Source organism: Callionymus lyra, chromosome 19, assembly GCF_982586985.1.
Source record: "Callionymus lyra chromosome 19, fCalLyr1.hap1.1, whole genome shotgun sequence".
Classification (NCBI taxonomy): Eukaryota; Metazoa; Chordata; class Actinopteri; order Syngnathiformes; family Callionymidae; genus Callionymus; species Callionymus lyra.
The window spans coordinates 3,556,157-3,577,397 of record NC_141836.1 but is presented as its reverse complement, the minus strand read 5'-3'; the positions used below and the strand labels follow the sequence as shown (position 1 = coordinate 3,577,397).

At 43.7% G+C, this 21,241-nt stretch overlaps 1 protein-coding gene and 1 long non-coding RNA gene across 3 annotated transcripts; both read right to left on the bottom strand.

Annotated features, from left to right (window-relative positions):
* Nucleotides 1-1,597: 1,597 nt before the first annotated feature.
* On the bottom strand, nucleotides 1,598-17,952 carry LOC148058991 (dihydropyridine-sensitive L-type skeletal muscle calcium channel subunit alpha-1-like). Of its 2 annotated transcripts, XM_087781700.1 has the most exons (44): nucleotides 17,768-17,952; nucleotides 16,654-16,759; nucleotides 15,541-15,680; nucleotides 15,330-15,463; nucleotides 14,613-14,765; nucleotides 14,330-14,535; nucleotides 14,167-14,270; nucleotides 13,957-14,102; nucleotides 13,251-13,332; nucleotides 13,023-13,183; nucleotides 12,736-12,961; nucleotides 12,457-12,664; nucleotides 12,281-12,401; nucleotides 11,989-12,203; nucleotides 11,842-11,911; nucleotides 10,995-11,127; nucleotides 10,807-10,936; nucleotides 10,686-10,745; nucleotides 10,517-10,623; nucleotides 10,368-10,455; nucleotides 10,200-10,307; nucleotides 10,061-10,113; nucleotides 8,782-8,928; nucleotides 8,523-8,724; nucleotides 8,296-8,454; nucleotides 7,326-7,436; nucleotides 7,168-7,251; nucleotides 6,267-6,314; nucleotides 6,014-6,040; nucleotides 4,906-5,031; nucleotides 4,776-4,841; nucleotides 4,308-4,399; nucleotides 4,080-4,239; nucleotides 3,894-4,021; nucleotides 3,739-3,835; nucleotides 3,576-3,678; nucleotides 3,415-3,516; nucleotides 3,229-3,362; nucleotides 2,885-3,010; nucleotides 2,648-2,832; nucleotides 2,532-2,584; nucleotides 2,418-2,464; nucleotides 2,327-2,359; nucleotides 1,598-2,269 (listed from the first exon to the last, which is right to left on the bottom strand). In XM_087781700.1, the coding sequence occupies exons 1-44, from the start codon at nucleotides 17,950-17,952 to the stop codon at nucleotides 2,078-2,080; spliced, it is 5,358 nt and encodes a 1,785-aa protein (XP_087637826.1). In that variant the 3' UTR covers nucleotides 1,598-2,077. The 2 variants fall into 2 exon arrangements, with proteins under 2 accessions (XP_087637826.1, XP_087637825.1); XM_087781699.1 differs by lacking the exons at nucleotides 10,686-10,745; nucleotides 10,807-10,936; nucleotides 10,995-11,127; ... (13 more) ...; nucleotides 16,654-16,759; nucleotides 17,768-17,952 and having other exon boundaries at nucleotides 2,327-2,356; nucleotides 10,517-10,638.
* Nucleotides 17,953-18,125: 173 nt separating this feature from the next.
* On the bottom strand, nucleotides 18,126-19,565 carry LOC148058990 (uncharacterized). The gene is made up of 3 exons (XR_015709405.1): nucleotides 19,538-19,565; nucleotides 19,395-19,469; nucleotides 18,126-18,202 (listed from the first exon to the last, which is right to left on the bottom strand). It is a non-coding gene; the product is annotated as an uncharacterized LOC148058990 (long non-coding RNA).
* Nucleotides 19,566-21,241: the final 1,676 nt, after the last annotated feature.

The following is a 21,241-nucleotide window of genomic DNA, read 5'->3' as shown; positions in this document are numbered from 1 at the left end:
AGATTCAAAGGGTCTCTTGATCAGTTGAACTAAGTCTGATAGTAGCTCAGTCAGTTGAGCACTGGGTTAGTAACTGAGTGGTTGTCGGTTCGATTCCCACACGGTCATGTTGCTCCAGTCACTGGTTCTTTTAAAGCAGGAGGATCGAGCTGAAGGTCAAACAGTCTCTGGATCTCATGGACTTGTGTGTGTTGATGGCTCAGTGGGTTCAGCACCTGGTTACTAGGCCAAGGATCATGGGTTCGAGTCCCAGTGCGTACAGTCAGTGATCGGGTGCTGCTGGAGAGGGGTCAAGGAGGGGTCACCCCCCCCCCTCCATAGAGTTTGTTAAAAAAGATTGAATTTAGTTTAATTAAAACGAGTCAAAGCTGATGGTCTAGTGGTCGACTCTCTGTGTGGACATCCAGAGGTTGTGGGTTCAAAACCCACCTGTTACTTCAGTCTTGAGATTTTTGACCAAGAGTGAAGGTCAAATAAAACAAAACATTTGCTGTGAAGGTGATCTGGTGTAGTGGTGAGATCAATCAACCCTTGTTCCAAGCGGTAATGGTTCGAATCCCGATTTCAAAAAGAAATGTAAAAAAACTAATGAGTGTAGTAACATATATATGGAGGACCTTCTTTAGTCACGTGACCCTTTTTCATTACATACAGCAGGTGACTCTGGTTAGAAACAGGTAAGTTTGTAATTCAACACCTTAGCGAGTTATTCGCAAAGATCGAATCTGCGAATATCGAGCCAACTTTACTCAAGTATTATGATCCCAAGGCGCTTTACAAATAACTATTACTTTCTTATAGAATATTTCTTTTTAGCATCAACAACGAGTACAGTTTTACTGAAAGTGACTTTAATTCAACACATGAACGAGACTCAGTTCTATTGTTTTATTTACAAACAAACTTCAGGACAAAAGTGAATGAATATAAAAGTTCAAGAAAATAGAATCACGACTTTTAATAAACGCTAGTTTCGTCATTAATATGAGTTTAAGATCTGGTTGCTTTTAGTAAAAAGATATTAAGGCGTGAAGTTGAGCGATATTTGGAAACATGTGTAACTTTTTTCCTCTGTAGACACAAGAGCAATTCCCTCTCGTCTCCACAAGAGGGCGACCATTCAAAAGCTGATAAAATTCCAAACTAAATAAAACATTTGTTTAGATATTTAACAATCTGTTAGATCAGGAGGATTGGTCACATTTAAAAAAAAAAAACAGCTCCAGAAGCTAACTTTCTTCTACTACACGACTCAACGAATAAGATGAGTTAAGACCTGCAAACATCGCCCTCTAGAGTATCGGAGTTCCACGACTTGCAATCCATCTATCAACGTCGCATCATTGAATCTTGGCTCGATACGTAGTTCTTGTGACTCCATTTGACAGTGTTTTGTTTTTTCGTAATTCTTACACGGAAACGAGTTTCATGCATAAATATGTTATATTTTTTCATCAGTTCATCTGTTTCTCTCACTCACCGTGTGCTCCGGATGTTTATCTGAAAAGAAAATCAGTAAAGAAGATTCACCCTTTAGTTACATTTTTATTAAAGCGTGAAAAAGTGCTTTTTATTTTGAACTGCAGCCTGGTGGAGGTCAGAGGTCGCGAGAAGAGAAGCAGCAGTGGTTTGGAAACATCCCAAACTTAACATAATTACACAAGAGCAGAAAAAATACATAAGCCATAACATTATGACCACCTGTTTCATTGTTGACGTTCTGGATGCGCAGTGGTCAGTACCTTTCAGATGTAGTCAAGAAGGAGTTTGGACCTCATCACAGACAATGAATGGATGGGTCAGAGGAGAACCTCAACAGCCCGGGTCAGATGTTCTTACCTCAAGACGAGTCAGTGAGCGGGTGGTCATGATCCTTCAAGTCACTTTGTTCTGGTGACCCGGGTCATCAACGTCACCTCAGCCCTCGGTTTCTCCCCGACGTCAGGACCAGAAGACGACGAGAACAAGTCGTCCACGAGCGTCTCCTCCGACACCGACGTTTCCAAAATGGCAGATGTTTCATCCTCCGATGGAGTCGTCTCCTGGACGAGGCTCCGATCCGAGGGTCAGACCTCCTCTAGATGCCGGACTCTGTGACGGAGGGGATCAGAGGCACGGGGCGTCGCTTCCTCCTCACGGCTGGATCGGGCTGAACCGGGTCCGCGGGAGGGACGGGTCTCTTCTTCAGGGCGGAGCTGCCGCGCTCGCTCAGGATCTCCTGGGCGATGTCGGCGAGATTGTGCTTGTTCATGGTCGTGTACGTCGGCGCCTGCAGAGACGGGTCGAGTCAGCCTCGGTCTGAAGATGCTTCGTGTGGGTCGCTCACCTGCTCCGCTCTGGAACTCTCACGGGCGTCCTGCTGCAGGTCACACATGTCAACACTAGAGGGCGTTGTTACGTTTTTACTTGAGTCTCACCTGTCGTCTGCTCGCTCTCGCTGGGAAGTTCCAGGAACGTTGATTGTCTAAAAAAAAAAAAATGTTCACAGATGTTTGATAAAGTTCTGTGACTTCTCTCGGGTCCAGACTTACCGGCCTCCAGATCTTCCAAGTCCTCCGAACTTCCTTCCCGCTCAAATGAGAATCTGAACACAGTAAACACCGTTATTGTCGTCATCACGGTGTGCGTCTGCAGTCGTGCGTCTCACTCTGCGAAGGCGTTGTTGTTGGTGTTGTCTTTGGTTCCTCCCGACAGGAAGTCCGGGTTCGGCGGCGACTCGGACTGGCTGTCGGAGAACTTGAGGGGTCTCTGGCTGGTCACCTGAGGAGGGAGGGTGTTGACCACCTCCGGAGAGAAGGAGTCCACGCGGTTCCCGAAGAGCCCGTGAGTTCTCTGGAGACAGAAGGTTCAGAACCAAAGGCTGTCGTGTTGACCGGTGCGTCACCTGGTAGATTCCCTCCTCGCCCGACTCCTCCATGACCCGGTCCATCTCCTCCTCGTTCTGCAGGTCGCCCGAGATCGCTCGGTGCATCTCCGGAGCCGCTTCATCGTCGATGCTCCTCAGACCAGCCTGTGGAGAGCGTGAACGGTTGACTTCACAGCGGCAACACCGCCCCCTTGTGGCAGTATGAAGGTGCACATTCATTTCAAAGCTGGTTTGCATAAACATTTCAGAAAATACTTCTGGTCTTCAGGGTATGAAGGTGGATTTGAAACTTAATAACATTTAAAAAGATGCTTCAATAAAAATCGACTTAGTAATTTGCTTCTCTCTGGTTTTGATCTCACCTGGATCTCTGGCCCTGATGCGTTCTTCTTGCTGGGCCGGTACCCATAGTACTCCTCCTGTCTCTTCATGAACTTCCTGAGATGATCCTGCAGCAGGAATGTGGCGTAGAACTTCCCGACCGTCACCTCGTCGTCTGTGAAGAGCCGTCAGCGTCGGGCGTCTCTGGGGCGTCGTGAAGGACTCACCTCCGATGGGCGGGATGACCTGGTCCAGCAGCTTCATGCTGGTCCTCTTCCAGATGGCCTTGATGATGGCCCGCAGCTCCTCGTTGGCCTGCTCGAAGTTCCCTGGAGTCCCAGAGAGAAGAAGCTCAGACCACGTGATGGAACCGGACGAGGAGTCCTACCTTCGGTTTTGATCTTCAGCGCCGTCCGGACCAGAGCGAAGAGCGTGGCGTTGAAGGTCACGGTGCCGTCGCCGTTCAGAGGCATGTTCATGCCCACCAGACGCTGCAGAGAGGTACGGGTTCAGAAGAGGAAAAAAACGTGGCGAGAGAGGAGAGACGTCACCTTGCACGCCGCTCTGTGAGGACAGAACTTGCCGAAGCCCAGCGGAGGCTGGATCCTCCTGAGCAGCGTCACCACGTCCAGGTGTTTGATCCGCCCTCTGTGGGAGCAGAAGAGTTGGTTCCTCTCAAACCGACTCGACTAGGGTCCGGTCTTACGTTGCTTCCGGGTCGTATTCAGCCCAGATCTTCTTGAACTCGTCCAGGTGGTGCGGGCCCAGCAGCGACCAGTCCCGGGTCAGGTAGTCGAAGTTGTCCATGATCACGGCCACAAACAGGTTCAGGATCTAGAGAAGACAAAAAAAACGTGAGTCCATCGTCATGGCAACCGTCGGGTCAGCTCACCAGGAAGGCGCAGAGACAGTAGAAGCTGAGGAAGTAGAAGACGGCGAAGTTGGATCCGCAGGTGAACTCGTCTCCGGGCAGGAAGTCCGACTTCGGGTCGCACTTCTTCCCGTACATGGACGCCATCATGACTTCCTCCCAAGCCTCGCCTGTCGCACACCTGTCGGACGAGTGCCGTGAGTCTAATCTGTCGCACCGATGACATCATCAGGGTGCGACGCCGCTCACCGGAACAGCATCAGAACCGCCTGAGGGAATGTCTGGAAGTTGTTGTTGCGGTTGATCTGGGTTCCGTCCACCAGAGAGACCTTCCCGAAGATCTGTGGAAGATCAGAGGAGAGACCATGTGGCTCAGAGTTTGACCTTGAAAAGCACTCAGAGAGTGCAGACCTCTGCCAAGTGGCTCATTAAAAATACTGGGTTATTTATTCAACCTGTATTTTATCTGTAAAGAACTCCTAAAGAACAACACACTCAATGAGTAGCAAGTAAAGTGTGACAAACACTTGAAAGAATTGTTGGAAATAAAGTAATTAACCCAAATAATACCAATTGATTCTCCGACTATCAAAAATCTCTTCTAAATTAAAATAAAATGTTGTTTTGGTAGCAAAGCATCCCGGGGTTTAAATGAAGGCGGACATACATTTTCTTCAAAGATCAAAAGTGTTTGCGAGGAAAAAGTAGAATTCTGACCTGCATTCCGATGACGGCGTAGATGAAGAAGAGCATGATGATGAGCAGAGCCACGTGAGGAAGAGCCTGAGGAAGGACGACACTCGTCATCACCAGCAGAAGAAGAAAGAAGCCCAAGGAGCGGACGAACCTGGAAGGACTTGATGAAGGTCCACAGGAGGTTCCGGATGCCCTCGGATCGGTTCAGCAGCTTCACCAGACGCATGACGCGGAAGAGTCGGAAGAAGGTGATGGACACGGAGGCGTTCTCAGAGGCCTGCAGGTGAACAGGTGTCAGTTAGGTTTGTGGAGTCAAGGATCTGACAATAAGACGCATATCACGACACATGGTCAACGATACAATATCTAGTGATAGTGTAGTAACAAGTATACATGTGTAGTATTGTCCAGTACTTGACTCTGGTGTTGTGATAGTGTAGTAACAAGTATATACGCGTAGTATTGTCCAGTACTTGACTCTGGTTGTTGTGATAGTGTAGTAACAAGTATATACGTGTAGTATTGTCCAGTACTTGACTCTGGTGTTGTGATAGTGTAGTAACAAGTATATACGTGTAGTATTGTCCAGTACTTGACTCTGGTGTTGTGATAGTGTAGTAACAAGTATATACGTGTAGTATTGTCCAGTACTTGACTCTGGTGTTGTGATAGTGTAGTAACAAGTATATACGTGTAGTATTGTCCAGTACTTGACTCTGGTGTTGTGATAGTGTAGTAACAAGTATATACGTGTAGTATTGTCCAGTACTTGACTCTGGTGTTGTGATAGTGTAGTAACAAGTATATACGTGTAGTATTGTCCAGTACTTGACTCTGGTGTTGTGATAGTGTAGTAACAAGTATATATGTGTAGTATTGTCCAGTACTTGACTCTGGTGTTGTGATAGTGTAGTAACAAGTATATATGTGTAGTATTGTCCAGTACTTGACTCTGGTGTTGTAGTATTTACAGACCACATGACTCTTGACGAAGTCATAACTGCTTTCATTTGTTTTTAAACCAAAATATGTCCAAACATACGAGTCGCTTGTATCCTCTAGTCCTCAGTCATCACTAGGAACAATGATACGAGGACATAATGAGTGCAGCCATCTAGCGGCCGGAAGTTCTTTAAACACTTTATGAAAACTATGAAAGACATTTATTTTCATCTATGTTTTGTTAAACCTGTACTCAGGTACTCTGTACTCAGAGAATCCATCATAGCACCTGGAGAAAGAGGTCAGAGAAGACTCACCGCAATGACCTGCAGTGGGTTGGTTTCCTGCGAGAGAGGAGATGAAGTCAGACAAACGGGAGCGACAGGAGGTCCAAGTCTTGTGCGTGCAGCGTCTCACTCCAGTCAGCATGAAGGTTCATGAAGGTTCATGCTCCTCACACGTCACTCTCTCCAGTGTTAGCAGTCAATCAGCGGCCGTGAGGCTCGGCAGGTTAGCTAGCTAGCGTGGTGTCGACGTGCTCATGCAGCGGTGGTGTGGTGAGATATTTACAGCGCAGCCATGGAGACAGTACAGTCCTCCACTGGAGGCCAGGGCGGTCTGTGGAGGAACCACAGGGAGACTCGGTGAAGGACCTGGACTAGAGGATCAGGTGATTGAGGAGAAAATGCAGCGTGACAAAGAAATAAAACAAACAACTGCTGGGAAGAGAAGAGAGGGCAGTCATGAGGGACGAGAGTCTAACCATATTTCAGAACTGTTAGCATGTGATCAGGTGATCGTTTCTCTTCCTGTGGTTACTGAATTATACATTTAAAATACACGTTTATATATATTAACATGTTTTTGATCAAATAATACATCAGATATTATTTTAATGATTTCAGAGATTACGCTTCTTTCGCTCGTCTGCGGCTTTGCTTCTACGTCTGAGGGAGAAAAATGTATTAAACTAAATATTGACAATAATGTTTTGACTGAAACGGTCGTGTGTGAATCACAGACAAAGGATATCAAATTTGATAAGAAACTGCTCAGATTGAGTCTCTGCTTTAAGTAGGAAGAGAAGCGTGCTGCGTTCAAAGACACTTTCCCTTTAAGGAAGTTCAATATTTCAGGTGAATACGATATTGTTGGCATCACTGCGTTATTTGATGGGCATTTCCACATCTTTTCAGCTTCTTAAATCGATCAAATGAATCACAAACGTCTCATCACGACTGTCTGCAGGATCTTGAGTGTCGCTACGAGCGGGTCATAGGATCCGTAACAAGACCCTCAACCGCGGTTGTGATCTGATCGTCGGCCAAGATCATGAGCACTGACCAGGAGGGTCTTGACCTGGGGAGTTATGAAGTGGGTGTAACGAGAGAATCCTTCTCACAGGGCGTCTCCAGTGTCTCCTGCGAGGGTTCTGACTCCTGTTCCAGTGATTGCAGACCATCATACTCACGTCGACTTCGCTCAGGATGACGTCCACCACGCTGCCGATGACGATGACGAAGTCGAACACGTTCCATGGGTCCCCGAAATATCCCTGCGACCATTGAACACATCCGTGATCGGAGGTGATGGACACGCGACGACCTCACAGAGGAATGAGATTCTCACCTTGGCTTTGAAGGCCATGAGCTTGAGGATCATCTCCACGGTGAAGAGGATGGTGAAGATCAGGTTCAGAGTGTCCGACAGTTTTGTCACATGATCCGACTGGTTGCAATGCTGGTTCATTCAGAGGAAACAAGATGGTGAATACACACATGAACCTAGGGCTGTGTATTTAAAATAAAATATAGTGACACGATACAGGATCAACTATACGATATATTGTGATACATCGTGATACTGTAGGAATAAGGAAAGTAGTGTCCAGTACTTGACTCTGGTGTTGTGATAGTGTAGTAACAAGGATATATGTGTAGTATTGTCCAGTACTTGACTCTGGTGTTGTGATAGTGTAGTAACAAGTATATATGTGTAGTATTGTCCAGTACTTGTCTCTGGTGTTGTGATAGTGTAGTAACAAGGATATATGTGTAGTATTGTCCAGTACTTGACTCTGGTGTTGTGATAGTGTAGTAACAAGTATATATGTGTAGTATTGTCCAGTACTTGACTCTGGTGTTGTGATAGTGTAGTAACAAGTATATATGTGTAGTATTGTCCAGTACTTGACTCTGGTGCTGTAGTATTTACAGACCACATGGCTCCTGCTTTCACTCGTTTTCAAACCAAAACATGTCCAAACATCAGCTTTAAAAGCTGCTGGAGTCACTGTATCCTCTTGTCCTCAGTCATCGTCGGGATATTGGGGGATTTCATTGTTATTTTAGCTGTGGACGACGTAATGACTGCTGCCATCTAGCGGACGGAAGTTTTATTGCAAGACAAACTTCTCACTGTTTTTTATTGTTGTATTTAAAATGCAAAAAAATATCAAAAGAATACTATAATCTTCTTTAGATGATCATTAGAAACAAAATCTCATCTATTCATAAAAACGGATTGAAATGATTAAGCCCAACAACAACATGACCACCTTGGGGGAGGTAATGATTCTGAAAGTAGTCAGTAGTCTCACCTGCATGCCCAGACACAAGGTGTTGAGCATGATGAGGAAGAACATCAAGTACTCAAAGTAGCACGACGTCACCACGTACCAGACCCGGTACTGGTATGGGTTCTTGGGGATGTAGCAGCGGAGCGGCCGGGCCTTCAGGGCGTACTGGACACACTGACGCTGTGAACAGGAAGTGGGTCAGAAAAATAATCACTTGTACTCGAGGTCTCACTGAAGGGTCTTGGAACCTGGTTCTTGTCCAGCTCACAGTCCTTGTACTCCTGCTCGCCCTGCTCCTGGAAGGTGACGATGACGAAACCCACAAAGATGTTCATCATGAAGAAGGCGATGAGGATGATGTAGACGATGAAGAAGATGGACACGTCCACACGATTGTTGAAGACGGGACCCAGGTCCTCCTGGTCGGAGTCGATGGCCCGGTACAGGAGCCTGAGGGGTTCAGAGGTCACTGTGAGAGTGTCTGTGTGTGCGCACAGCAACACTCACTTTGGCCAGCCCTCAAATGTGGAGACGGTGAAGAGCGCCAACATGCCCTTGAGCACGTTGTCGAAGTTGAAGTCGTTGTTGACCCACTCCCTCTGGGCCACCACCGTGTCCTTCAGCGAGTTCTCCACGTGCTTCAAGTAGAACCCTCTGTGGGAAAATATTAGTTTCCTTAAATATTGCCATTATTTCCCAGGTACTGTTTTGATGACATTTTATTTCTATCATTGTCTTTTGTTTATATTTTAATAAAGCTTGTATAATAAAATAATTTGATTTTTATAATTACAACCAACATTCAAATATTCACAACGTTTGTTCTTTTCCGTCTTGTAATAACACTTCTGGCTGCTATATTTTAACGTCCTCTGGAACAATGAAATGTGAGATCCCGACGATGACTGAGGACGAGAGGATACAGTGACTCCAGAAGCTTTTAAAGCCGATGATTGGACATGTTGACACGTTTTGGTTTGAAAACAAATGAAAGCTGTCATGTGGTCTGTAAGTTCTACAACACCAGAGTCAAGTACTGGACAATACTACACATATATACTTGTTACTACACTATCACAACACCAGAGTCAAGTACTGGACAATACTACACATATATACTTGTTACTACACTATCACAACACCAGAGTCAAGTACTGGACAATACTACACATATACAGTATACTTGTTACTACACTATCACAACACCAGAGTCAAGTACTGGACAACACTACACATATATGCTTGTTATTACACTATCACAACACCAGAGTCGAGTACTGGACAATACTAAACATATATACTTGTTACTACAGTATCACAACACCAGAGTCAAGTACTGGACAATACTACACATATATACTTGTTACTACACTATCACAACACCAGAGTCAAGTACTGGACAATACTACACATATATACTTGTTACCACAGTATCACAACACCAGAGTCAAGTACTGGACAATACTACACATATATACTTGTTACTACACTATCACAACACCAGAGTCAAGTACTGGACAATACTACACATATATACTTGTTACTACACTATCACAACACCAGAGTCAAGTACTGGACAATACTACACATATATACTTGTTACTACACTATCACAACACCAGAGTCAAGCACTGGACAATACTACACATATATACTTGACACTACACTATCTCGATATAGCGCATCATTGACACTGTATCATGATATGTATCCTACAGACAGATTCTTGTCAATACAAACTGCTAGACACTGGTCTTGGAAGAGAACAGGGAAGAGCTGGACTTACTGGCACATCTCCTCGCTGGTCTGGAGCTCATCCGTGCAGCTGTAGAATTTACCCTGCAACACAACACCACCGTGAATCATAGAACAACGTGGTACCAGGATTGGATCTTCTGGTCACTGGTCATGAAAAAGTTGTCGACCTTGAAGAGCTGAACGCCGATGCAGGCGAACATGAAGTTGAGCAGCATGGTGACCAGGACGATGTTGCCGATGGTTTTGATGGCGACAAACACACACTGGACCACATGCTGAAGAACAAACAACCATCAGTTAAGACTCAGAGTCGGAGCAGAAAAGTGGGACGGAACCTTCAAGCCTTTGGCTCGGTTGATGGCTCGGAGCGGCCTCAGAACCCTCAGCACCCTGAGAATCTTCACTACGGAGATGGCGCTGGATCTGTAGAAAGAGAGCCACAGAGGTCACCTGAGGTGAATTTGACGCTCTAACGAAGACTCACTCCATCCCCATCGAGAGCAGCGAGACCCCGACCACGATCAGGTCCAGGATGTTGAAGGAGTTGCGGCAGAAAGAACCCTCGTGCATGAAGGCGCCGTAGACGGTCATCTGTCACCAGAAGAAGATCATTAGATTTAGGTCCTAGTTTGGACTCCAGACCGATTCTTCACCTTGAGGACGATCTCGATGGTGAAGACTGTTGTGAAGACGATGTCCGCGTAGGCCAGGATCTGTGGGCAACACAAGTCTTAGTGTGGGTCAACAGAAAAGAGTACACTCCACGAGGGTCACCTTATTTCTGTAGGACTTGGGGTCTATGGGGTCCTCGGCTGCCAGAGAGATGGAGGAGAGCAGGATGAAGAGGAGGATCAGGTTCGTGAAGGACGAGGCGTTGATGATCTTGTAGCACAACTTGCGGAACCTGGAGGTACATCAGATTTTAATCTTCATTCATCCTCGTTCCCTTCACTTCCACCCACTTGTTCTGAGGTCCGAAGATGAAGAAGGAGCTGGCTTCAGGGAGCGGGACCGCCTCCTCTTTCAGCTGCAGGTCGGCCATGGGTCGCGGCCTCGGGCTGATGGGGATGTCGGGCTCCTCCTCTTCATCGTCACCTGGAGTTAATGTGTGGAACGGTTCACTCTATGAAGCGGTGTGTGGCCCTTCGCCCCCCGACCCCCATGATTGTTTTGGTTTAGCCGAGTCAAGGCTAAGATCCAAAGGGTCGATCAAGTCTTCTATGTCAGGACACGTCGACTATAAGCCTGTCGTATTTAAAATCCCTTTTTAAAAATCACATTTACAGACTTAATGTGACATCACCATTTAACTCTTAACTGGATTAATCAATAGGTTTTTAATCCATTTTAATAATTTAACTGCTTTTTATTCTAATAAAAAAATATATTTTAAGCTGTGCAGAATTGATCTCGTCTTTTCTTATATTGTCACAACTATGCTGTTTTAATGTACAGTGCCAATCTTAAAACACTGTCCCAAGAAAAAAACCACAAATATAACAAAAATAAAACAAGGGCTGAAAGATCTTCATATTAAATACTTTGCTGAAGTATTTCACTTCATCTTTTAGGACTTTTTTTCTCCCAGTTCTTAATATAAAGCGAGTTTCTTCTATTCCGTTTATGGAAACAAGTTTTAAAACAATTTTGTAAGGATGTTTTTTTATGTGCATAGATATCTATAAAATTCGTTTTTTTCCCCCCCAAAGGTCATTCATGGTTTCCCTTCCATCAGTGTATTGTGCCATTTTAAATGAATCATGTTTGTTTATGTTGAATAAATAAAATTATAATTTAAGTGGGAGTTACCGGGAAAATCTGCCGGAGGGAAGGGATCCTTCACTTCGTTGACATTGGATTCAAACTCATCAATCTTCAGCTGAAATAAGAAGAAGGTCAGACTGTCAACTGACGGAAAGAAACCGTGGAGGTTCATGTCAGGTCCAGGAGCCTGACCTTGGCGGTGGTGGGCATGCCCTCTATCTTGGCCCTCTGTTCAGCCAGTTTCTTTGCGAACCTCTCGCGTTCTTCGTCGGTCTTCTCGGGCATCTTTGATCTGAGCAGCTTTCTCCTAATCTTCTCCTCCGCCTTCTCCTTCTGGGCCGAGGTCAGACTCTCAGCCTCGGCCAGGTTGTCGACGGCAATAGCGAGGAAGACGTTGAGGAGAATGTCTGAGTCGCCAGGTCAGGAAAAGTTTGTGGCAGGAGAAAACAGTGTCTAGATAGAGCGCCCCCTGGATGAAGGATACAGTTGCCACAGACGTAAAGGACAACGAAGTAGATGGAAACAAGGATTCCCGGGATCACTGGTCCTCCATACGCCATGATGCCATTGTTCATGATTTCGGTCCATTCCTCACCGGTCAGGATCTGGGGAAGCGTGAATTTTGAAGTCGAACAGAACTCGACGTGTGAAGCGTCTCACCTGGAAGACGCTGATCAGAGCCTGAGGAAAGTTGTCAAAGTTGCTGCGTCGTGCCCGGCTGTCTGGGAAGTTGAACTTCCCTCCGAACACCTGCATGCCCAGCAGGGAGAAGATGACAATGAAGAGGAAGAGGAGCAGCAGCAGGGAGGCTATGGAGCGGACCGAGTTGAGGAGGGAGGCCACCAGGTTGCTCAGAGACGTCCAGTACCTGCACAGGTGTGTTCATAATTTGAAATAATTGTAGCGATAACTGCTCCTCTCCCCAGGGCCGAGACTCACTTGGTGACCTTGAGGATCCTCAGCAGACGGATGCACCGGAGCACAGAGAAGCCCAGCGGTGTCACAGCTCCGGCTGAGAACATGATCATCTCCAGGATGCCGCACAGAACCACGAAGAAGTCGAAGCGGTTGAACAGAGACATGAAGTAGGCGCGAGGACCCAGAGCGTACATCTTCACGAACATCTCCACCACGAAGAGGACCAGCAGAACCCGACTGGCCACGTCTGGAGCGTGGATGGAGAAGATTAGTAATCCGTGGAAAGTTGGTCCGAGTGTGGCACTGACCCTGCAGGGAGGTGAGCGAGGCCGGCTGGTGGTGGTGCTCCGTGGCGATGGTCAACGTGTTGAGCAAAACCAGGACCATCACCAGCCAGTAGAAGCTGTTGCTCTTCACGTACACCAGACACTTCATCCTGAAGAAGCGGTTCCAGCGCCGGGCGAGGCGACTGAAGGACAGAAATCTTGTTAGCGACTCAAACAACAAATCACCTGAACCTTCTACAGCAGACTCACTAGTAGTAGACAACCGGACTCTTCCCCTCCAGGCCGTACAGACTGTCCTGGTCCGAGTCCCCGTTGGTCAGCGGCAGCAGTCCTGCTCAGAACACGTGAGTGAGTCGACCAACAAGAACTTCTGTGGTAGTAATAGTTGAACTGATTATCTTTTTTAAATGGGAATGTTGGTTTTATGCATCACTATTGAATAAAAGAGTGACATTATTTCAATATTCAAAGGTTGAATTATCTTTTTTTGTAATTTTGTAACATGAATAACAGTTTGAGATTCTAATTCCAATTATTAGAAAAAAACAATATATATTCTAAATTCACTATTTCTTAATTTGGAGCTTTTTTTTATGTTAAAATGTTGGTATAATATTTCTACCAGACAATGCTAAGTACCTTTTATTAAACGTTAAGACACATGATTTTCTGCGCATCACATAATTGGCTGATCGTTGGATCAAGTAGTTACTGTAGGTACTCTTGATACCAACAATAATATTGTTTAATATCGCAAATATTCCATTTATCTAATTAATTATTCTAAATTTAAAAAATAATGAATTATTTTAATATTCAACAGTTACAATTATGTGCTTTAAAAAAAAAATCCACAATATTTGAATAAAACAAATATACACTTTCAACATGAGAAATGTTAACTTCAACTATTCAATATTCTGATGACAGGTAAACTCTGTTCTGCTTCGCTCACCTTTGCCCTCTCTGTCTGCGTCCAGGACCTCAGCGTGAGTGATCCACTCCATGTACCCGTGCAGGTCCTCGTCCAGCTGCTGACGCTCCCTGAGCTTCTGGAACTCTCCTCTGGACCGGGCCTTCTCCCGCTCCTTGGTGAACTCACTGGGAAGTTCAGGAGAGAATCAGTGCATTCGTCAGGACATGAGACCTTTTCAAAGTAAAGTACCCGCTCAGGACTCCCAGAACCAGGTTCAGTACGAAGAAGGAGCCGATCAGAATAAGCGGGACGAAGTAAATCCAAGGCCACTCGTTCCCGATCGCGTCGTTGATCTGAGGATGGAAATTGCTGTTAAAATGCTGACGTTGACTCAAACGGATGGAAAACTGACCCAGTACAGAACTTTGGTCCAGCCCTCCATGGTGATGCACTGGAAGACCGTCAGCATGGCGAACCCGATGTTGTCGAAGTGCGTTATCCCGTTGTTGGGCCCCTCCCACCCGGGTCGACACTCGGAGCCGTTGATGCCACAGCGGCGACCGTTGCCCGCTTGAGCGCACGGCGCCGGCATCTCGCCCTCGGCTGTGGAGTAGATATCTGAGGAAGACGAGGAAGAGCTTGAATAAAAGAAGGTCTAGAGGTAGGTTTTCAAAAAGACCTGGTCCAGAACCCACCGGTGCCTGTGTAGTAGCAGGTCTTGTGCATCTTGCACTTGAAGAGCTCCAGACCCATGATGGCGTAGATGGTCACCAGCAGGAAGACCAGGAGAGCGATGTGCAGCAGCGGCAGCATGGCCTTCAGGATGGAGTTCATCACCACCTGCAGACCTGAGTCGTGCACCAGAGAAGGTCTCAGAGAGGAACAAAACAAACAATAAAGAAGAGGACACGACTGGACAGACGGTTGTGTAGTTCCCTGCTTGACCTCAGAGCACTAGTTGATGATGGTGATCAATGGTGTAAGAAAACATTGATACATTTAAATGTCGCAATATATATACAGTATATAAATCTTTCTTTTAATGATACTGTATAAATGTTCAAAAGCACTGTATCCATTTTTTTTGGCAATTCAACTCCATGCCACTAGAGGACAGTAAATACTTCCTTTACAACTTAAGGAACAATTAAAATCCAGTGAGATCCTGGCAAGACTGAGTACGAGAGGATACAGTGAGTCCAGCAGATTTTAAAGCTAATGTTTGGACATATTTTGGTTTCAACAAACAAATAAAAGCAGTTACGTCAAGAGTCATGTGGTAAATTATTCAATAAAATGTTTAACGGCTCAACATATTCCAAATGTTCATAAGATCCTATTAAACCTTCAGTTGTCTGTAGAGGACTGAAAGATCTCTCTTCCCTGACCCTCTCAGGTCTACAGGTTCTTACTGGGCACTCCAGACACCAGGCGCAGAGGTCTCAGGACCCTGAAGGCTCGGAGCGCCTTCATGTCGAAGCCGCCTCCCTTCTCCGACGGCACGCCGGCGATCAGGTTGATGGTGTCGATGGCGAAAGTGAAGAGCCTGAAACAAAAAATCAATCATGTGATCGAAACCCTTGAGGGCCGACGCTTGAGGCAGCAAAGAGGGTCTTAACTCACCCCATGAAGACGATGACAAAGTCCAGGATGTTCCAACAATTTCGTAAATAAGCTCCTTCGTGAAAAACCAGGCCGTACGCTATGATCTTCAGAAAGCACTCCAGCGTGAAGATGATGAGGAAGATGTACTCCAGGCTCTCCTGTGAGGACCAAGAAAAGGATTTGAAAACAGACACAATTGAAGCCTGGGGGACAAATCTGCCACACCAAGTTATACATTTTCAAACTAACACATGCTTGACTCAAACAAATGCTACACAAATAATGCATCACATAAAAACAATGCTCTGAACAATTCAAAATAAAGTCAGCCTAAATAATGCTATAAAGATTCTACATTAAGGTAAAACCGACACTTATTTTCTTAATCATTCTATAAAAGATTAAAACATCCCCCTTACTAATGATATAAAAGACCATAAATAAAGCTGTGAGAAAACAAAATAATGCCATAAAAGATTCTAAATAAACCTTAAACACCCCCCTAAAAAATGCTATAAATGTCCTACATGAAGTTAAAGATATTCCCCTAAATAATGCTATTCAAGGTGTAAAATAAAACAACTAAATACTATAGTATCAAAAATGGATGCAAAACATCACCCTATGCTATTAAACTTCTTAAATAAGTTAAAAATATAATGATGAATGATATAATGATGATTCTATTTAAGATCCTAAATAAAGCTCAAAACATCCCCCATGGACAATGTAATACAATATTCTAAATTAAGCTACAACATCACCATAAATTATGCGCCAACATATTTAAATAAAGATACAACATCTCTATAAATAATGCTATAAATATTGTCCATTCAACTACGACTGTGGTGACTGTTGCACTGTGAGTGAGTTGATCTGACGTAAGGAATGAAGCTGCTTCTCATCCTCGTCAGTCTTGGAGTGTTGAGTTGGAAACTTAGCTGGTGGTTAAAACGGATCCTGGAACACAAACACCCAGAGCCGCCTCCACACGACCTACTTTACAAAAGCTCCTTTTACACGAGTCACCTCGGAGGAATGGTCCCGTCAAAACCGTGAGGTTTGGAACCCAACCGACAAGATGGACCAAGTACACCTGGACCCCCGACAGAGGGCGGGCACGCTCACCAGGCTGGTGTTGGTGTTGTTGCTGTCCTCGTCGGGCATGGGCAGGAACACAGCCAGAGCTATACAGTTGGCAAAGATGGTCAGCAGGATGATGATCTCGAAGGTTCTGTGGGAAGTTTAGGAAATTTGGGCCAAAATGTCTGTCGTCATGGTGAGGGATGAGGATCAGCACCTCCGGGTTAAAATAGTGGTAAATATGTGTCATCATTATTATCATCATGTCATGAGTCATGACTCGTCACCTCTTCTTTTGTTCCAGCTGCACAACCAGCTGCTGCAGTGTGTCATACCCACCCACAGGGGGCGCCCCACAGAATTCCCCTGCCAGCTCAGCATCATGTCTGGCTGTGATCTGGACCGACAGCTGCAGACCCAGAATACAACCGAACCGCTCACTCAGGAGGAATAGAAGCGCTCAGGGAGGGTTTAAATTTAAGTGTTTGACTCAGAAGCAGAAACACTGCCTTGATCCACCGTTATTCTGGATTATTGATTTTTAATCTCACTCAAGTTTAGAAAATATTTAATATGTTTACAGCGAAAAATACTCATGATAATTAAGCAAATCAATTATTAATAATTTAAAATAAAATATGAGTTACTCTAAAACCTAGAGTGTCTGTTAATAGTATATTAACATTGTTAAATATGATTTATTTGACATGTTAAACATAATGTATCTGTTGTAAATTAAAATATTCTACCATGAACACATCACACTGAGAGTTTATATTGTGTGATATCGTTTTCCTCTTAAACCATATTTTTATTTCATCTTTAATTTGAATATCATGCCCCAAAATTGGTCAATTTTTTTGTTTGGATTCATTTAAAACATTGTTTTGATTATGTAGAGTCGTCTTATTAGACAGATTCAAATGCTTTAAAAAAAAATCAAATGTGATTAAAGTTTGGTTCTGTCTTGAGCTACTTAAGATTTACTCTAGTTTACACATGTTCGACTCGTGTCTGGATCTGTTGCACCTCCAAGTTCTCAGGAGAAGCTGGAGTGGACTTCCTGGAATACAGAGACGACTTTTTTCCCCCATTGTTACTTGTTCACATCAGAACCTCAGTCTGGTTCTGAAGAGGTTCTACACAGATGAAAGGATACTTCCACTCCACGATGTTGATACAGGCTTTCCGGAAAGGATTCTTCAGCGTGAAGAAGAAGAGGGACCGGGCCGGTCTGGGGTTCCCCCCCGTGGCCTGCAGCTTCTTCAGCTTCTCCCGCTGCTTCCTCTTCAGCTCCTCTTCGCTCATGATGTCCGGCTTCGCCGCGTCTCCGTTGGCGGCCATCCTGGCAGATCAACAACAAATCGAGTCCTCAGGTAGAATCCAATGTGTAGGTCCTGTTATTCTCTCGGGCTCCTCATCTGAACCTCAGATCTGGTCACTCCTGCCAGGAGAAGAGCTGCCGAGGAGCAGTTGGTCCTGCTGGGGGTTAAATTTAGACTGAAGCAGTGACAGACCTTGCTTGGGTGTGGGGCGAGAAGAGATGGATCAGATGATGGAGGGGGGTGGGGGGTGCAGAGTTTGGGTAGAAGGTCTGGACCAAACACACAAGTCGAGCTAATGAGTCACAATGTTGTTGTTGTTCATTTTCTTTATCACATCTTGTCATTGACACCATTTCTGTGATTCTTCCTGCTTTTTCTTACCTTTTATGTTTCACTGAACACGATAGTATTTGTGTGAAGAAAGTTGTTATTTGATACCGTTATTATTTGAGCTATACTGTAGTTCTGGATGTACAGAGGTTACATAAAAGTACAACTTTTTTTTTTTATTGAATTTAAACATTTTTTACAAATCTGAAATTGCTTTATTTTTATATATATATATATATATATATATATACAATTTCGAAAAATAAAATAATAAAAAAACCACAGACATCGATCTTACCCAGTTGATGTTATAAAATGTGTGTAAAGATAACATGAAAATAGTAATTGCGTTAGTATTTTTTCTTTTTTGCATGATTGACACCTAAATGTTTCAGATAAAACTAATTAAAATATAAATCAAAGACAAAAGCAAACCAAATTCAGTTTGTTTTTATTATTACCAGAGAAAGAAATGCAAACCTACATGATCCCTGTGTGAGTAAGAGTCATTACAATATTCAAGTCTGGAAAATGTTTTTACGGAGCCCCAGTGGTGACATCAATATAATGGATTTTTTTTTTTTTAAATTGCACATTTACATCTTTAATCATTTGCACGCGCTAGTTCAAGACGATTAAGCCCAAAAGGACCAACGATACTCTTCAGTAGTGATGGTGGAGCAGCTTTTTAGTTACTTCGTTTTCACCAAAATGAACGAAGAATTGTTTGAGTCGCGTAGTTAATGTTCATAAGTGAAGTTCTTTAGTTTAGCCACTAGATGACGTCATTCAGTTTGAGTTGTTATTATTTAAATAATTAATTAATAACCAAGTGATTGATTGGGAGACCAAAAGCTGAAGATGTAGGAAAGAAGATAAACACTGATAAGACGCACATTTATAAAATAAATATTTGTCCTTGCAAGCAATTTGTAGACGGTCCCTACTTTAGCACTGTTACTAGCTTAGCTTAGCTTAGCTACTAGTGTGATTGAGAACTTTTTCTGCTAAAATATTTTTTTTTTCTGTTGAAATGAAGTTTAAGTCTGTAGCTGCTGTTACTGTTATTAGAATATACCGGGGTTTGTTCTTTTCTAACGTTGTTTAAACAAGTATTAATGAGAAAATTACCTGCCAATATCGCGCCATCTTTACCTTCCGGGCACGTCACTCAAACGGGTCTGTTTCACAAACGTCTATAAAGAACTTGAGACAGGATTAAAATAAAGTTTACATCAGAGAAAAGGTTTTAACATCGTTGTGTGTTGACTTACATGCAGCAGATGTTCGCGAGACACTGATTGTTTACACCTGCCCGCCTTGCTTTGAAATTGATCACGTGATTCACGCCGAAATACCGCGAGAACACACGCAGAGCAGCGCAGTTTAGGTTGGAAAATAAATCAATCACATGAAACTTTTATTAAAGGATTATTAACAGTTAGGATTCGGCGTATTTAAAAAATATATATAATGAAACACAAAAAACAAAGGCATTAAAACATAATAATAAATTCTATGATAAAGAATAGCATTTATATTTCAAAATATAAACTTGAAATATTAAGTTTAAGTTTGGAAAAAAATACATTTAAAAAGAAACTTGAAAAAAAATCTTCCAATAATCGACAGAAAGAAATATTCAGTTACTTAAAAAAGGGATAAAGGGGCTGGATTTCTTCCGGTATTTAACTTTTTTCAATCTTTGCCTGAAAATAAGCGTCCAGCTGGGAGGAGACCAAGGGGTCGACCCAGGACCAGGTGGAGAGATTATATCTGTTCACTGGCATGGGAACATCTCGGGATCCTTCAGTCAGTGCTGGCAGATGTTGTTCGGGAGAGAAGGGTGTTTGGCACTCCTTGTTGAAGCTGCTGCCTCGCCAGCAGACGACGGATAAGCAGATGACGATGAATGGATGAATGGATGGATGGATGAAAATTTCATAAAGATGATGTTAAAAAAACATTTAAAAGTTTTTCTCCATCAAGCTTAAGACCGTTTAGTACTTATTCGTGAACAATCAAAGTGTTTGTACACACGGTGACGTTTCAAGAGAAGAACTGAGGTCAAGACAAGAAACTCGACTCTCTGACTCTTTGGATTTGTGTAACTGAGCTACAGTGGCGAGTGTGTGCGCTTGGAACACACACTGCTGGTTCAGCAGGTCAAACTTAAGGTCAAGTGGAGGAAGTCTGCACGTCCTGCTGCCCAGTGGTGCGTCCTGGTCCCGGGTACCTCCTGTAGTCCTGACGGGACTGGACCACGCTCTAGTCCGGGTTGACCAGGCATCACAGAAGACCATCATGGAGCAAACAATTTGTTCTTCAGAACAGATTTATTAATTAACCTTGTACAGCTCAATACAAATCCAACATTTTCTGTCACATTATTTGTAACAATAACCAAATACAAAACTTCTTTTTTTTTCCCACAATAATTATATTTAAATAATAGTTTAATCTTTATACTTTCTAGCCCTTCATTTTGTCCTTAAACTGTGTATTTCTTTCATCCAGAATACACTTTAAAGTAGATTCGTGTTTTAAGAATGAAATACTTTGTGAACAGATTTATGGAAATAAGTAAATACTTTAGGAGGATTAAAGAAGAACAACTTTCTTGTCTGAAGGGATTATTGGAAACCAAAATGTATTTTTTTGTCTCTATATATAAAATATATTGCTTTACTTCGCTTCTCATTTAAAGACGACTGCGAGCACTTTAGTAACAACAGCGCCATCAAAGGGCAGTGGCGCGTAACAAAAAGGAAATATTTCAATATTTTCATTAGTTTTTTTTAAATTAAAACAGATTTAGGTTTTTCTAAAGTAATATTTAAGTTACTTCATCAACTCATAATTTTCTTTTTATTTGATTTAACGCTTTACAATTCCCACATCTCCTCCGTGGTCTTGTGACCTTCTTAGCATTAGCATTAGCATCTAAACTTCAGTTGCACTGAATGTAATAGTGAGTT

Excerpts from the sequence above, each read along its gene's own strand:
- LOC148058991 (XM_087781700.1), bottom strand. The coding sequence starts at position 17,952 with ATGGCCGCCAACGGAGACGCGGCGAAGCCGGACATCATGAGCGAAGAG. Across the intron at positions 10,624-10,685 it reads CCATCGAGATCGTCCTCAAG|ATGACCGTCTACGGCGCCTT; the intron begins GTGAAGAATCGG and ends TTCTGGTGACAG. Across the intron at positions 2,360-2,417 it reads CGAGAGCGAGCAGACGACAG|CAGGACGCCCGTGAGAGTTC; the intron begins GTGAGACTCAAG and ends TGTGACCTGCAG.